Source organism: Buteo buteo, chromosome 3 (assembly GCF_964188355.1).
Source record: "Buteo buteo chromosome 3, bButBut1.hap1.1, whole genome shotgun sequence".
Classification (NCBI taxonomy): Eukaryota; Metazoa; Chordata; class Aves; order Accipitriformes; family Accipitridae; genus Buteo; species Buteo buteo.
In genome coordinates this window covers 22689715-22706628 of record NC_134173.1, presented here as the reverse complement: position 1 = coordinate 22706628, position 16914 = coordinate 22689715, and the positions used below count along the sequence as shown (strand labels likewise).

The 16914-nt window shown below is 42.3% G+C and overlaps 1 protein-coding gene across 3 annotated transcripts in view; it reads right to left on the bottom strand.

Moving 5' to 3' along the window:
* DLGAP1 (DLG associated protein 1) overlaps positions 1-16914 on the bottom strand; it is a 262013-nt gene that overhangs the window by 17969 nt on the left and 227130 nt on the right. For all 3 annotated transcript variants that reach the window (XM_075023063.1, XM_075023065.1, XM_075023064.1), the window contains 2 exons: positions 12329-12702; positions 8386-8477 (listed from right to left, as the gene is read on the bottom strand). In XM_075023063.1, the coding sequence (XP_074879164.1) occupies positions 8386-8477; positions 12329-12702 (466 nt within the window). The remainder of the gene's footprint in view (positions 1-8385; positions 8478-12328; positions 12703-16914) is intronic.

Here is a 16914-nt window from a genome sequence, read left to right as displayed (position 1 = left end):
CAAAGCGTTTTGCTACAGACTGATACAGCAGAAAAAGCTCAAAAAGGAGGACAAGGATCATTGGACATATGGTATGGCTTTCATAGGAGGAAAGACATTTCTTGGTTTAGAAAACAGGTGGCTGAGGAGGGATATGAGAGACCTATGAAATCCCGACTAGGTGATGTTTCACCATTTTTCAGTGTAAGAACTGTGGGGAGGAAGGCAGCCAGTTGCAAGGCTTAGAGGTCTAAAAATTTACATCTAGTGAGAGGAAGTATTTCTTTACACAATGTGTAATTAAATTGCCGCAGGATCCTGGAAAAACCAAAGGTAAAAATAGGTTCAAAGGGAACCTGATCAAATTCACAGGAGATAGGTCTAGGAAGAGCTATTACACAGATGTCATATCTGGCTTAGGAAGTCCCTGAACAACAGACTGCTAAATTGGGAAGGTCTACTGGGAGAAGTAGCGCTTCATACACACCCTTTATACTTTTCCTTTACACACACTCCTTTACACTTTTCCTAAGTACCTGCTACTGGCCCCTGCCAGAGAAAAGCTGTTAGAGTCCTGTTAGTGGCTAGAAAGACTTTAGCTCTAGTCTGACATTACAATGAAAATCTTTTGGTCCAATCTAGTTTTTTTAAAAAATGGTTTAATTTAGCCACCAACCCGACAAATCCCTTACCTGCCCTGAAGTTTGTGCATGCATACACACACACACACACACGTAAAAAAAAACCCCGAACACATACATGTGTGCCCACACAGGCACATGGTCACACAGGATTTCTTTTCAGTCCTTTAGTCAGGGCTCACTGAGACCCAAGGCATTAGTACACAGTGTACTCTTCCACACCTTCCACTGTACTGGAGAGAAAAGCAAACGCCTTAATCCAGGCTCATTCTCAGTGCCCCTACCTCCACCCTCCACGATGCAGCTGCCTTCTGCTTTCCCCAGTGCCCTAGGCTCTGATATCCTTCTGTTTCAGATGACCATTTGTAATTTCAGTTAACACCCTAGCTTTTCAGTGTACACCATCAAGGTCTACTTGCCGAGAGGATGTATTGCTGGAGGCACTACATTTCAAAGCTTTCAGGAGCAGACTCTTACTGGGTTCAATATGAGCTAGTACCACGAAAAACAGACACTGCTCAGCAAATAAAATAGAATGACATACTTTTTTTGCCTTCGTTTTATCTATATAATAATATGCTACAGGCTTGCTCGACGGATTCTTGGCACTGGATTGTGTAACCTATCTGTCTTCAAAAGAAAAACAACTTGGCAATAGAATATAGCATCAGTTAAAAATTAAAAAGTACTCCCAAGGAAATGTATGTTGAATGAAATGGAAATGCAGGAAGGAGGCACCCAGTATCTGCCTGCCTCCAGCACATCTATGCAAAATGCCTAATAGATGGTAATTTTAGTCTCTGACATAGCTTCCTCACTCACTTCCAGGATGTTTTACTCTTACAAAATGCCACTTGTGTCCCACATGAACTTTTTTGTTTTGCTCTCAGTTAAAACTCCATACCACAGGAAAGCTGCTGAAGCTAATGCCCAAGTTTTCACTATTTCTACACATAAAAAACACTCATGGGAGCACCTAAAAAAGAAGCTTTCATAAATCGCTGGTAATCGTTAAAAACAGAGATTTGCTTCTTCCTCTGCTTTCAGGCTTGGCCCTTTTGTACTCGGTTGTGCCCTGCAGGCACAAGGTGTAATAATTACAGCTTCAGAGAACTGCAGCAGATATCTGGCCTAAGGTGCAGAAAGCCGTGAAACCTCAGACTGGATAAACCAGTATGTAGAACAACAGCACGATGTGTTTTGAACAGCAACAACAGGGTCACTTGTTAGCATTCAATGCTCCACTTCTAAGTCTTCTTTTGCTTTCCTTTGAAAAACATGTTTACATTTCAATGCAGAGAGCTTCTTTCTTTCCTAAAAAACCCCCCAAAACCCAGAAAAGATCTAGGCTTCAAACCAACTGATGCATGGTGAGTCTCAGAGGCACTTATATTAAATCTGGCCTGTCTCACTTTACCCATTCACTGTACTCTTTCTTGTTTGTGGGCTTCTCTGCTAAGGTTGCAGCTGCTGTCAGCAGAACAAAACAAACTGCAGAAGGAGTTAGCAGATACGGTACCATGTCTTCTAATGGCAGGATTTCAACCATACATCTTCAAGCTATACAATCTTGTGTGCTTTGCTCTATCCCTCCCCCTTCTCACATTCACATAGTCTTATCATCACCAAAAGTCTTAGCAGGGAAACTCTAATCCTTTATGGCAATGTTAGAATAGACTATTTCAGTTGGAAGGGATGTAAAATGATCTCCTAGTCCAACTGCCTGACCACTCCAGGGCTGACCAAGTTAAAGCATGCTGTTAAGAAGGGCATTGTCCAAATGCCTCTTAAACACTGACAGGGCTGGGGCATCGACCACCTCTCTAGGAAGCCTGTTCTAGTGTTTGACCACCCTCTTGGTAAAGAAATGCTTCCTAATGTCCAGTCTGAACCTCCCCTGGTGCAGCTTTGAACCATTCCCACGCATCCTGTCACTGGATCCTAGGGAGAAGAGATCAGCACCTCCCTCTCCACTTCCTTTCCTCAGGAAGCTGCAGAGCGCAATGAGGTCACCCTTCAGCCTCTTCTTCTCCAAACTAGACAAGCCCAAAGTCCTCAGCTGCTCCTCACAGGACATGCCTTCCAACCCTTGCACCAGCTTTGTTACCCTCCTCTGGACACATTCAAGGACCTTCACATCCTTTTTAAATTGTGGGGCCCAGAACTGCACACAATATTCAAGGTGAGGCCGCACCAATGCTGAATACAGCAGGATAATCACCTCTTTTGACCGGCCGGTTACGCTGTGTTTGATGCACCCCAGGACAGGGTTTGCCCTCTTGGCTGTCGGGGGACACTACTGACGCGTATTGAGCCTGCTGCTGACCAGCCCCCCCAGATCCCTTTCTGCAGGGCTGCTCTCCAGCCACACCTCTCCCAGTCTGTACTTCTGTCCAGGTGCAGGACCCAGCATTTATTCTTGTTAAATTTCATCCTGTTAGTCATTGCCCAATGCTCCAATCTATCCAGACCCCCCTCCAAGGCCTCTTGTCAACAGCACCTCTCAGTTTAGTATCATCAGCCAAGTTGCTAATGGTGCATTCAACTCCTGCATCCAGATTGTTGATAAATAGATTGGGCAGAACTGGCCCTAGAATTGAGCCCTGAGGAACACTACTGGTGACCGGTCACCAGCCAATTCACCACAACCCTTTGAGACATGCCCTTTAGCCAGTTCTTCACCCAGCACACCATGAACCCACTCATCCCACAGTTGGACAACTTGCAGAGCCAGCAATTGGAGCAGGACAGGAGCAGGGAAGCCTCAGGCAGCAATTGCCAGCCTCTGCATGCTGTGCCCCAATGCCCAGTGAAGCTGCCAAATAGAGTCAAAGGGCAACTACAAGATCAGCTGAACCAAAGAGGATGTCTGGGAACTCTTTGGTTGGCGATCCAAAACCGCAGAGGGTGGCACAGACCCAATGGAGGTTGACCCACTAGAAGATCAGGAGGAGCCCATGGAAGTTGACCCAATTCCAGCAGACCTAGACCAGATACTGCAACACTGATCCAAGGCTATGCTTGAAGAAGGGAGCCCATTGCACTGAGAGGGCCTGGCCCTATGCAAGTCTCTATCGGTGTGGGCCTAGCTCCTCAAGTGTGCTGCAGGGGGGAAGCTGAGGCCTTAGTGCAGCCAGCCTGCACGTATCTCCCAGCCATCAATCAATCAATCTCCATCTATCAATCTCCCTTGAAACATGGTAGAGCTTCAAGTGTTGCTTGGGCTCTTCCTCCCTGTCCTGCACCGCTGTAGGGGTCGGCGTTCGGAAGATCTCGCGATGTCACGGAAAGTTAGAGGGTTAGTCGCAGCCTTGTGATGTACCTGTAACCCCACCTCCCCTTGTTAGTATAAAAGGAATTAACTGCGCAATAAAAGGCGGAAGTTGGCGCTCACACTGCGTGTGTTATCTGCCTCTTTCCCTGGTCCGGGCCGACCAGTGATCTAAGTGTGGCACCTTGATATGTAGCGAATGCTACACACCGCCCTGCTGGCTCCCAGATATTCATAGGGTATCTACCCTGCCCTTTCCAGCATGCGAGTAGCACAGCAGCGCAGGGAGGAGGTCATGCTACAGAGACCATCCTCAGCAAATACACACGCTGTGCTGGGCATGACTCTTACCAGTCAAGTTTGCAGAAGACGGAGGATCAAAGTGTTCCTGGGATCTCTTATCCTCAAATAAACCTGTTCTAACCTTTACCTTGTGACACTTTCTGGGCAGCACTGGGGGGAATAGCTGGAACAAGAGGGGGCAACACTTTGTTGATGCCTAACACACACAACTGGGTCAGGGCCCTTAGCTTTAAACAGGGAACGTTATTAAGCCTTGCTTTTGAAACTGCATCTCTCTTCTACTGAATATCAGCTCTGTCACTTGCAGCCAGGTTAGAATCATAGAATGGTTTGGGCTGGAAGGGACCTTTAAAGGTCATCTAGTCCAACCCCCCCGCAATAAGCAGGGACATCTTCAACTAGATCAGGTTGCTCAGAACCCCGTTCAACCTGACCTTGAATGTTTTCAGGGAGGGGGCATCTACCATCTTTAGAATTTCTCAGTAGAATGGCTTCCACTGTGGAGAACATAGAAAGCCAGAAAATGCTGCAGACAAAAGCCAAGGAAATATCCACCCAAGCTCAGTTTAGTCAAAATACAGATTTGAAAATCCTGTCCTTAATACTGGAGAGTTGAGAAATTTCAGTTAGAGCATAGGAATGGCCTGCTGTGCCGAGAAGACCCTAAAACCTGAGTATTTTTTGTCAGGACAGTAAGTGACCAAACCCAAAAACCCAGATGAAAAAAAGAGAAAAATATGGCTTTATATAGTAACAAAAGCCAAAGATGTGGGTTTTTTCCCTTGAAGAGACAAAAGAGTTTTGTTTTGTTGTGGTTTTTTTTTTTTTTAAATTACCCCACCACCATTTCAAATAATTTCACTTTATACCACACTTTTACACCACACCAAGAGGTGGGGGCACCTTCCCTGGCCCCACAGCAGCCAGAGAAAATGGAGGACTAAGACATGTTTTAGTTTCCCATGGCAGTGTTCTTACTTCAGAAACTACCATTGTTTCGGTATTCATAAATTCTTGTGATAGAAAACCAAGTACAGTTACCAGCTGATGGTATGACTAGAGCAATAAGCAAGAGAATTTTGGGGGTGAGGATGAAATAGGAGGAGATCTTGGGGCAGAAAAGGTAAAATGCAAGAGACACTAAAAGTGATTACAGAGCTATGGGACTGACACCCACTTGTTCAGTAAGGATGTGTGCTAATTGGCCTGGCACAATATGTGACTTCTTTTCTGGTTCAGTAGAACTGGTTGACTTCCAACAACTCAATTATCTTCTGTAAGTGAGGAATGGAAGGTGGTCCCTTGAGGACAAGAAGAAGTTGCAGGTAGAGAGAAAGCACAAACAGAAATGGACAGAAATGGAAGTGCCCTGAGATTGCACTGATCAACTTCATTAGGTACACGTTTCAAAATTGCCCTGGAAGAGGTGAGTCATGTGAGGAAAGGGGAGGAACATTTTGGTTGGGGTTTTTTAGCACCATGGAAGAGATCAGGTGACAGGTAAGAGAGTAAGAGCAGGAAGATCGTGAGGTTGAAAGAAACACATACCAGTTTTTTTCCATGAGAAGGACTGAACAGAGATACTCAATGCTAGAAATTGAAGAGCTGCACTTAGGAATGGGTATGAAAAAGATTATTGAGAGCAGGCAGCATAAAGAACTGAGGATAAGATGAATAGCAGTGATGGATCCAGTTTTGATATGGTCAGGTAGCAGTAGGCACATTTATCCTTTGAGCAGTACAAGAGAAGGAGGATTCAGAGGACTCAGTCATTTGCCTTGGCAGGAAGCCCAGGTTACAGAGAGTGGAGGGCTAATGAAAGGTCTGAGTTGAGATGGAAGATGGAAGAGAGACACCTGTCCTCTGAAGATACTCTGTTTTTGAACTACTTAGATCAAGAAACGGAGGCAAAATCTTTTGCTTACTTGGTCCAAGCAGCAGGAATATTTAAAAGGACATGAGGAGATAAGGCTCATTAGTGTGAGAATGGCAGTCATATGAGGTGAGGGAAAGGGGGAGGAAAGGGCAGGAAGCAAAGAAGAGAAGTGAAACAAATTTTGTATGGTAGGTTTTTGGTGCATTAAGCAAAGAGCTTTCTTGTTTTATAACAGTGCACTTAATAGCTTAGACTGGCAAGAAAACATGATCAATTTGCTGTATTTATTCTCCTTGTTGTGTCATTCTTCTCTTCTTATTTTATATTTATTTAATATTTCTGAAGCCTGGAAGATTTTAAAAAATATTTATTTGTCAAAGATTCAACTCAAAAGGGCTTTTCTGAGGCTCTGCAGATGTTATGGAGCAGGGGCAGGGAAGAATGCACTGTATTTACAATTCTATTCCTGTAACAGATAATCAATACATTGTGCTCTGCTGTGTTAAAAAAAAGAAAAAGGAATATGAGTGCCAAACTGTGATTATAAGCCCTTTGTGTCTTGAGTGCACTCATTTTCTAAGGATTAGGAGCTGTCCTTTATCAGCCAGTTCACTTCTGAAAGTCCATGATAGATTGCTGCTTGCCCTTCTGCTCCAAACAGCAGCAATCTCAACTTTATCAGCAAGGAAACCCCCAAACACAGCTGTCAGTAGGTAATGCAGAAATATTGCTTTCTCAGGGCAGACCCTCACAGGCAAATCATACCTTTTTCCGTGGAGCAATAAAAACTGCAATAGAAAGAGGACTTTGGAAGTAAGGTATTTACAAACAGACATTTCTTTCTTTGTTTTGTTTTTTTTGGGTGGGGGGGGGTTTGGAGGGGAGGGGGAGGGTTGGGCTTTTGGGGTAGTTATTTCCTTTGTGCTCAGGCTGAAGGGAAATGGTCCTTCAGCATCTATTCTAATGTGCTCATTTATCTAGTGTTGGAAGAGTTGTGGGTAAATGGGGCTAAGGTCTAACACATAAAGAAATGTCTGCCAGCAAGAGATGTTTTAGCAGGTTAATGAGGAACTTGGTAACAGCCTAGCAGGGTCATTGCAAAATCACATTTCTTTTTGCTGAAATCACTTTAGCCTTTTAAAACCACAAGAAAATACTCTGCTACTTTACAGGGAGATTTTGTTGAATTGAAAATGGTGTAGATAACATGTTATTTTTGAGTATTTTTAGCAGATGTAGGAAAAAAGCAGTGAAAATGGACATCTCCTGTACTTGCTACTGCAGTCAGCGGGCCAGAGGAGGGCAGAGGGCCCTAATTTTGTCAGCTCAGATTTGCTGCACCCAGGTTTTCTCTGGAGAGGTTACAAGGGTGACTCTTCCCTCACTGATCAGCATTACTGCCCCGAGGCTTCTCCTACACTACTGTACATCGAGTTCTCAACAAAATGGCTCCAGGATCTGAAAGTTATGCTGTGCCCAAGTGGCTTGTGAAAAATGAACAAAGACTTGGGTGGGTGCTTGTGGCTGCAGCAGCCTGCATGCGCAGAGGCAAGGAGAGTCTGGCTTTTCTTCAGCCACTGAGTCCAGTTTTGGGGAGGAATTAAGATTTGCAGTTGTGGTCAAGCACTTAGAAACTTTATGTGTCTGGAAAGTGCTATGCACAGTTATGCTGCCCTGCAACGTAACTGCAAGTTGTCATCCAAAAGAAACATAATCCTTAAAGACAACTATTCTAGATATTTTTTTTTTCATTTTTATTGGGGCATATTTATTTACTTATTCAGGTTACACTGCAGATTGGAGACAGAACCAAGTTTTACAGCTTGCTTTTTAATCTCAACAATTTTTTGCAATGGAGCAGTTGTAATGCAGAGATGTCTGGGTGAGATACCTGAGCTAAAGCAATCAGTTTGGCTCTGCCATTGCACTGCTCCATGTATCTGAAATTATTCTGCTGAAAAACAAGGTAAAGTTCCCCATCAAGTCTATGCTGCTGCAGCCATCCAGAGACTAATATTCCAGCTGCATCACCTTTTGCTGTTTAGGTAGATTTTCTAGGGAAGAAGACCTTATTAAAAGTATATTGACCTTCAAAATATGTGGCACATTTCTTCCAGGTCTCCCACTGGTCCTGGAAAATCCCCTCTGAGAAATAAAAGCTACCGCATTTATAAGACTCAGCTTTTCAGTTGGGTGACCTAACAATTCATCCAGGAAGCAAGTTTATACGGTCATGCATGCAGGAACTAAGGCTCTTAAAAATTAGTTGCGGCATAATTATTTATTTTAGAAAAACAGTATTAACTTTTACTCACCACTTCTCCTCCTCTACTTGAACTCCTATGGACTGGAACTTACTGGTTGCTTTATTTTCACCTGATTTGGTGGATTCTTCAGCACCATCAACCTTAAAAAAATTAACCAGCTAATTAGAATGTATTTTAGCAAAAATATCACCCAGCTACTTACAATTTCTATGCATGATAACTATTAAGTGTCTGTACCTATAGCTTGTACCATAAGTACCTTCATGTAGTCAGATAGTTTATCTGTAGTGTGCCCATTTCTGATAAGTATTACTAGTGAGTATTCATCATTCTTGTTAATTTATAAGGCATTTCTGGTAAGACAACATTTGGCCTGCAAAATGCAGGTGGAGCTTATCCAGTATTTTATGGAGGCTGGATGCTTACATTTGCCAGAGCAAATCTCTGAGCAGCTGTAACTCCACTTACTGTGCTCCACCATTTGTTTGATTTTATCTGTTAGTCTGTATGTGTATGCATATGTGAACTCATGTCAAAATTATGTGCTTATTTTGTTTAAATGTTAGTGTCCCGAATCAGAGCACTGTATGGATAAGATTTAAAGAAAGCAGATGCGGGTCTTGGATGCATTTTCTTTACTGCTTCATCATGCAAACAGGTGGTCCCCCGGAGCACAGGCAGGAACTTTATACCATCTTTCCATCTCTATGAGAAGATTTATACCAATGATATAAAATTAAAATTTAACCATATGTCCTGGTTTCAGCTGTGATAGAGTTAATTTTCTTCCTAGTACCTGGTATAATGTTGTGTTTTGGATTTAGTATGAGAATAATGTTGATAACACACTGATGTTTTCAGTTGTTGCTCAGTAGTGTTATATTAAGTCAAGGATTTTGCAGCTTCTCATGCCCAGCCAGCAAGAAGGCTGGAGGGGCACAAGAAGTTGGGAGGGGGCACAGCCAGGGCAGCTGACCCAAACTAGCCAAAGGAATATTCCAAACCATATGATGTCATGTCCAGTACATAAAAGGGGGGGGGTTGGCCAGGAGGGGTGGATCACTGCTCAGGGACTGGCTGAGCATCGGTCAGCAGATGGTGAGCAATTGCATTGTGCTTCATTTGTATTATTTTGTGGGTTATATTTCACTCTCTTTTTGTTATCTTCCTTTTCATTACTTTTATTATTATTATAATATTTTACTTTTTGTTTCAATTATTAAACTGTTTTTATCTCAACCCATGAGTTTTAGTTGTTTTCGATTCTCCTCCCCATCCCACCAGCGAAGGCGGGGGGAGGAGTGAGTGAGTGGCTGCGTGGTGCTTAGTTGCTGGCTGGGGTTAAACCATGACACCACAGATGTGTCTTTGAGCAAAATCACAAACTTCTGGGTCCAATCAGTGTAGTTATTAATTCCCAATGTTATATACGACATTGTTAGTCAAACAAGAAAAAAAAATTCTGGCACACAGAATTTTTGTACCACAGCAGTGTTACAAAGTGACCTGTGGATCCACTCTGACCCCGGGTGTACAAAATGTCCAGCTGTAGTTAGCGTCTGTTCCACCAGTAAATAAACTTGTTGTTGAGAGTCAGCTGAACAGCCTATGCAGGAAAGTGCTCAAGGAGGGATGGGAGGTACAGAGCTGTTCAGTGAAGTGAGGTACTTACTTGATACAGAGGCTTTTGGGGAAATAACTGCATCTTAAATCCCATAACTGACAGAGAGAAGCAACCTTTTGATCGAAGAGTTTTTCTTTGCTTTACTTTACTTGTTTGCTAAACAGATCTACAGCAAAGGCTTGTGGTGTCCTAAGAGTGACTGAGGGGTGCAGAGGACACACATGGAGGTTCATCACAGGTGCACATTAGGTTTATTTGTTAGAGGAGGAAGCAAATCAAGAACATGCTTCTGGCTTATGCAGCTTGCCCTGCTCTACAAAGATGGGCCAAATTATAATTAAGGTGTATACCTGGTCTGAGTTCAGTCTAAGCCTAAACCAGGCTCCCTTTACAGTCAGTGGAGAGAGCCTGACTCCATACTGCCAGTCAGAGGGCTGACAGCCTACCTACCTATTTTAGGCAGTTGCTTCTAAGAGAAGTGATTTCTGGCAGCAACAGCTCTCTTATGGTATTTCCATTCCCACACTACTCCTTCAGCTGTACCAGCACGATGGCTCGTGCAATGATGCTGCAAAATGGACCAGACAGTGGACTAGCAAAGTAGTTTTCCTTTATTTGTGAACACTGTCTGACCCTAAAAGTCTCATTGATGGGCACAGTTGGGAGAGTGGCACAGTGCACAGGCAGGAATCCTGTAAGGCTGTATCACTGCTGAAGGTTTCGCTTCATGCAGTCCCAGCTTTAGGCATCTCCATTGGTTTGTACACAAAAAATACACGGCAGACCCTCACATACCAACCCCAGGCAGCTTTCACATATTATTATGTTGGTCATCTGTAAATTTCAAAGTTTTAGAAGGAGATTGTCAAAGGCTTGAACAGCATTCGGGGCTCTATTTTCCTCAGATCTCAGGAAACTGAGGCCCCTATACCTCTCAAAAGCAGCATTTGTTACTTGGCAGCAACACTAACTTAAGAAAAGACAGCAGGGAGATGGTGTCTCAAGAGCCATGATTCACATTACTGTTGTTCATTTTGGCTTCTGCAAACATGGAGATTACTTCTTTCTATCCATTATTTTGAAGAGTGTTTGATTGCTAAGGAGTCTTTGTTGCTTTGCTCAGTGAAATGAGGGATTACAACAATAAAATGGCACCTTAGACTTCGCTGGGAATGAGAATAAGTAATAGAAGAGCTTTCCTCTATCCCTGTCCCACCTGGATATTGCTCCAGTGTTTAACACTGATCATCAGCCCTTCTTTCAGAATATACCCAAAACAAATGGCTGTGAAGCAGAAAAAGGCTACAATAAAGGCAGTGAACTGAACCCACAGGCAATAGTAATTATTGCCCTTCCAAGAAGAAGTAAGAAAAAAGTCACAGTTTCTCCAGGACCTGCCCCTGCGATGGCATACTTCTACATAGCACCTCTCATCTCATTAGGCTGATGCAGAGATTTCACGGTAAATTCTTAGGCTTTGCTAATCAGATAAGCCTGTCCAGGCACATAGTGCTGTGCTTACAACCTCCATCTGCAAGAAAAAAAATCATGTCTTCTTGTGAAGGTTGATAAGCTGTGGATTGCTATTCTGTTTGCTTGGGATTCATCTCCCATCAAAACATGTGTTGATTCTCAGTTGTTTGTAAGTTCAAGTACTTTGTTACAAAAGCTAATCCTGCAAGCAGATAGTTGGAGTTCTATGCACATTCTTTTGAGGGGGGGGTGGTATGGGAAAGATTAATTAAGAAAGCAGATTACATTGGTCTAGTTTATTTGCTCTTCTCTTTTCTGCAAATAGGAGTGAACCTTGGCAGGGTTAGTTTTCTTGTTTCATTCCACCAGATGTAACAAAATGTAAATTTCTTTAACAAGGGCAAATCAGAAGGAACTTACCCTCTGCTCTTGAGGCTGAGATAGGAACAATGCTGCCTCATTCAAGCGGCTACCAGTCATTATGAAATGCATGAATAAGCAGTGACAATTAATTCAGTGAGGCTGGATGAAAATATTTTTTGGGTGATAGTGTAATGTAAATCATTGTTTTACACATTCCCTTTCAATGATTTAATTCATGCCTTTCTGACCCCCGCTGTGTTATGATTCATAGATTAGTGCTCATGTGTGTAATTTAACAGGGCTGACTAACAAGCAGCAAGGAGACTTAAACAAATCCTTGCATCTGATGTTTTTACGATAAGTTAGGAAAACATCATTAGTACCATGCAGAATGATTACGCTGCTGCAATTTCTACATAGGTACCTGTCGGGAAAAGAAGAAAAATACAGAAAACATTGCATAATGAGCAGTAAAACAGATGTAGATATCCAAAACAATGGCAGGCATATAATCCATGTCCTGTACTGTACCTGTATTCCAATAGATAAGCATCTGTTTTTCTTGAAGTGGTCCTTCTTTCTATCTTCTACAGCAACGGTGGCAATGGTTGTGGTGGTGGTGACAGTGGCAGTATTGTTCCCTACATGTTGACTTGCAGGGCCATGGATCTGTGCATTGGCAGCTTCAATAGCAGCTGTTAGTGCCTTCATACTGTCCAAGCTCTCTGTGGAATTGCTAAGTCCAGACTGACTGATGATATCTCCCCTCTGTCCATGCCCATCCATATATGCATCTTGGGCAGACTCTGTGCTGCTCTGGGCTGTGATGGAAATAAATGGTTTGGTGGTAGTTCTTGGTGGGACTGGAGGCGGTGTCTTCTTATAAGTGGTAATGCAGGATGACACTGGAAGAAACATATGAGAGTTCTTGATTTATTGACACTGCAGGGAAAATGGATGCAAATATGATCTCAAAACATCAGTGAGCATGGACAGAGCAGACTTAAGGAGGATGGTGTTAGCCAAAGAGCTCCCAAAAGCTCTAATGTAAGTGCCACGGAAGTACCTCACCTATCAGTGTCCTCTGTTCCTACTAATGAGTGGCAGAATTGCCAGTAGAGGGAAAGAAATTACCTATTTGCCCAGTTCCTCTGTAGCCTTTTTAGGATTGTTTTCTCCAGTATATTTTCTCTAACTGTTCTAAGTCCCATGGGAACAAGTCCTTCCACCAAAACATTTGTTCTGCTCATGGCTTCCAAACAAGATTCACAAGGATGATGAGTCTCCAACCACTTATCCTAGCTATACTGTACTTCATGTGGTTTTACTGCAATTGTTTTCTGTCTCTCTACCCTGTCCTACTGTATTTACCAAGCTTATGTAGAATTTTAAACTACATTTTTCTGATCAGAGATAGATCCTCAAACCATGCTAGGTCAAAGTCTGTTAACAGTCACCATGTTTGGACTCATGTATTTCTTGCTATAAAATGTCTCACTTGTTGCACAGACTTCTCAAGTACTTTGAAATGCTTTGTAAGCTGCTGAGGACATATTTAAAATAACATTTTGCCATGCCTAAATTTCTCATCATAAATATAATGTATCAGTTCAAAAAAAAAATACTTAATTTTACACACAGGCTGTTAACATAACGAATTCAATGGCTAAAGCCTGTCAGTCAGTGGGACTACTTAAAAGAAAGTGTAAGTATAAATGTTTGCAACAACAGAGGCTTTAATAGAAGTTTATGAGGACTCTTCTTTTCATAGTTTGAAGGCCATGCTCTCTTTGTAAATACTGCTATATGGATTTAGAAGCTTAGCTTGAGGTTTCCAGCTTATAAACTATTGGCTTGTGTATACACAATTACATGCAGAAAGTGGTACGTGGAGATAAAAACATCTTCCTTTAAAGGGATAGTTGGCAGCTTTGCATTACTGAAGTCCTGGAATGCTTTCAAATGAGGAAAGAAAGTCCATTAAGAACAAAAAGCAATCATGATATGCTCTGTTTTTTAAGAAAATAAATGCAGGCATGAACCTGTGCAAAGTTCAGACACAAACATGTTAACATAAATTCTTATTAACAGTAATCATATGGCAAGAAGTGATTCATCAGATCATTTTAATTGGCAGACATCTATGCCACCCACATAAAAGGTAACTCTACTACAGCTGTTCTGCTCTCTGCACTGTATGTGCTTGTCGAGCCAGAAGCCATTATGGTATTAATTTGACTAGCTCAGATCCATATGTCTCATATCTCCCAATAGCTGTAGGAATAGTTATAGCATAAAAGGTGTTTCCAGGGCATGAAATCACATAGGATTTTTTTTAAGGACTCTAGTACAAGTTTCTGATAACATGTCTGAACCCATGTTAAACATGTTGAATGCTAATGGAAAAAGGGTGTTTCACTAAGGTAGTGAGGGTTTTGAAACTATGATTCACTTCTGAAGATTCAAACAGAATCTTTGAGAGAAGAGATGGCTAAAAATGAACTTGTAAAATTTTAACTCTGGGGAAGTGAATAGTTGACAGGGGTTAAAGGTGTTTTTTAAAGTGCTTATGACAAGACAAATATCTGGAACTAACAGAAAGGATGACAATTTTACAAAGGGGATTGTGAATTTTTTGCCGTTCTTCACTGGTTTTGATGCTGCCAAAAAGCATTTGTTGTGAGTGCACATTCAGGTAAATCAGCTGCTGTTGCTACACCACCAGCATTTACTCTGGGACTTATGGAGAATTGTGGAGGCTGCTGCTTGGATGATGATATCCCAGAAACAATACATACAGGTGGTTCGTGGTCTGGAGAATGTTCTCTGAGTGGTGGAAATGCAAACTGAAATTCACCACTGAAGAATTCAAAGCACATACACACGTGTATATCCAGGTAACGCTTTGGGAAGCCGGTGCCAACCTTGCCTAATAGAGGTTTGTGTGCAATGCTACTTTGCAATTCAGCAATGTGTAAATTGCCCCATTTAAAATATGCTAGGCAGGGTCATTGTGGATCTCCCGGGGAGATGCCAGCACCTTCAGGACCTCCCAGCAAGGCACATAAGTATCATTTTTCTTACATAGCAGATAAGGAAATGATAATGAAACACACTTGATAAGTGCTCTCAGATAGGAGAGAGAGCTTCAAAAATAAAAAGCAAGCCTTAACAAGACTGGTCCTCACATCACTGGTCATCCCCCACTAGAAAGAGAGTCAATAGCAACTGTCTATTGACAGCTACTGGGCACTCTGGACACAGCAGTACAAATACAGAAATGCCTGATTAAGATGTCTTTCATTCTGTTGGTAAACGTACTCAATGAGGAGTCTAATCCACAGTGCAATGAAAGATGTTTGCGCTCAGCTAATTAAATGTGAAGTTATTCTTAAGAGGGGGAGAGAATTGACAAGTCATACGGTGAAATTGTAAAGAGAAACAGCAAACGTTCTTTTAGCAAGTCAAAACAAATCCTCAGTTTCCTGGAGTCATGCAGCACATACTGTACAGCTCTGGAGATGCAGAGTGTGCAAGTCATAAAAGAACCCCAGGCACTTCATTACTGGAAATGATGTAAGCTCCCGCCGCTCCTCTGCAGAAACGACAACAAAACAATGCTCGGGCCGCTGCCGCTGTCGGAGGCAGCTGCGCTCTAAAAGTTGTAGCTGGCTGAGCCCTCCAAACGGCTGAAGCACAACAACGAAAGGGATTTGGTGCATCAGTTTTTCTCTGGGTGCGTTCAAGAACCTGGCAACTTGTGACAGGGCAACCTGAAGGATCTGTCAGCTGTTCAAGTGGCTGCAGTATTTTAAATGCTAAGCTGCTTGAAAAACAAAATGAATACTCCCCAATAAACTGGTGCTCTCTTTGTGCAGCCAAGAGACCCTGAGCGTTCAGTCAGTGCGGGAAGAGCACATCACGTTGCTTTCTGTCCCCACGGGCAAAGGGGAAGTTCATCCATCCAGCTCTCCTGCAGCAGAGGTGGGCTGCCCGGCAGGACTCAGAGGGAGAAGATTACAGAATCATGGGATACATGAAAAAAATGGAGACATCCTCACTTCACACACAGGGAACTTTCAAGGGGTTTTGCACATGAAAGTTAGTTTAATTCACATCAGGAAGTGAATTTAAAGGGATGTATAAATTCCCTGATAAATATGTTCTTGGACATGGACCAAGGAGCGAAGTTCTGTACAGAAACTGATCTGACTGGAGAGTCAAGTCAAAGTAGTCTCGTTCTTCATTAAAATTATTTAGACGTGGAGTTAATCAGAAATATCTTTTTCTGAATAGCAAACGTATATATGAACCCTCAGTTTGTCACAATATTCACTAGCTTTTAGTATTATTTTCCAGAGCACACATGCTGCTGGAGCAGGTATACATTCCTCTCCTAAGGCATATGCAAGGTTTAATCCAGAAACTAGTTAAGTCATGAGCAAGAATCCTCTGACTCCCAAAGCATCTTGAATCAGGCCCACCGCTTCCAGCTGTATCAATCTACCAAGTAATGCTCTCCTTTTCCTTTTGATCTTTATCCTATTTCTGTGGCCTGCCTTCGGGTCACAGTTTAATTCCAAATACCTAGAGAAAAAGCACTTTCTCCAGATTAACAAAAAAAAAAAAAAAAGTCATGGTGTTTGTCCTCCTAGCCAGTATTTCCAAACATCTAGCTCATGGGACAGGAATTTGGAACAGGGAGTGTCAACTACCCAGTTCAGAAGGAAGTCTAATGATAAAAAAAATAATCCCAGATTGCATAATAATAAAGGCTTGAATTTGAATGTTTCATTGTAAGAGCACTTTAGTTGTTTAAACATGCTCACTAGGGAGATGAGCCCTCGGGAACAAACATCAGCACACAAACACAAATTTTCAGCTCAGTGAATGGGTGCTCAGGAGACCCCCCCAGGGCAGATTAATATTTGTGAAGAGATCAAATTCATGCAGTACTTTGAACAGTTCAAGTGATGAGATATGTAAGCAATATCTTTCTAATTTGGCAGTCTCATGTAAACTTGGTTAACAGATACAAGAACAAATGAAAGTGCAAATTTAAAGTTAATTAACATAATAGGGTTTCTCTTGAGAAAAGGGACTAATTCCACAGTTTG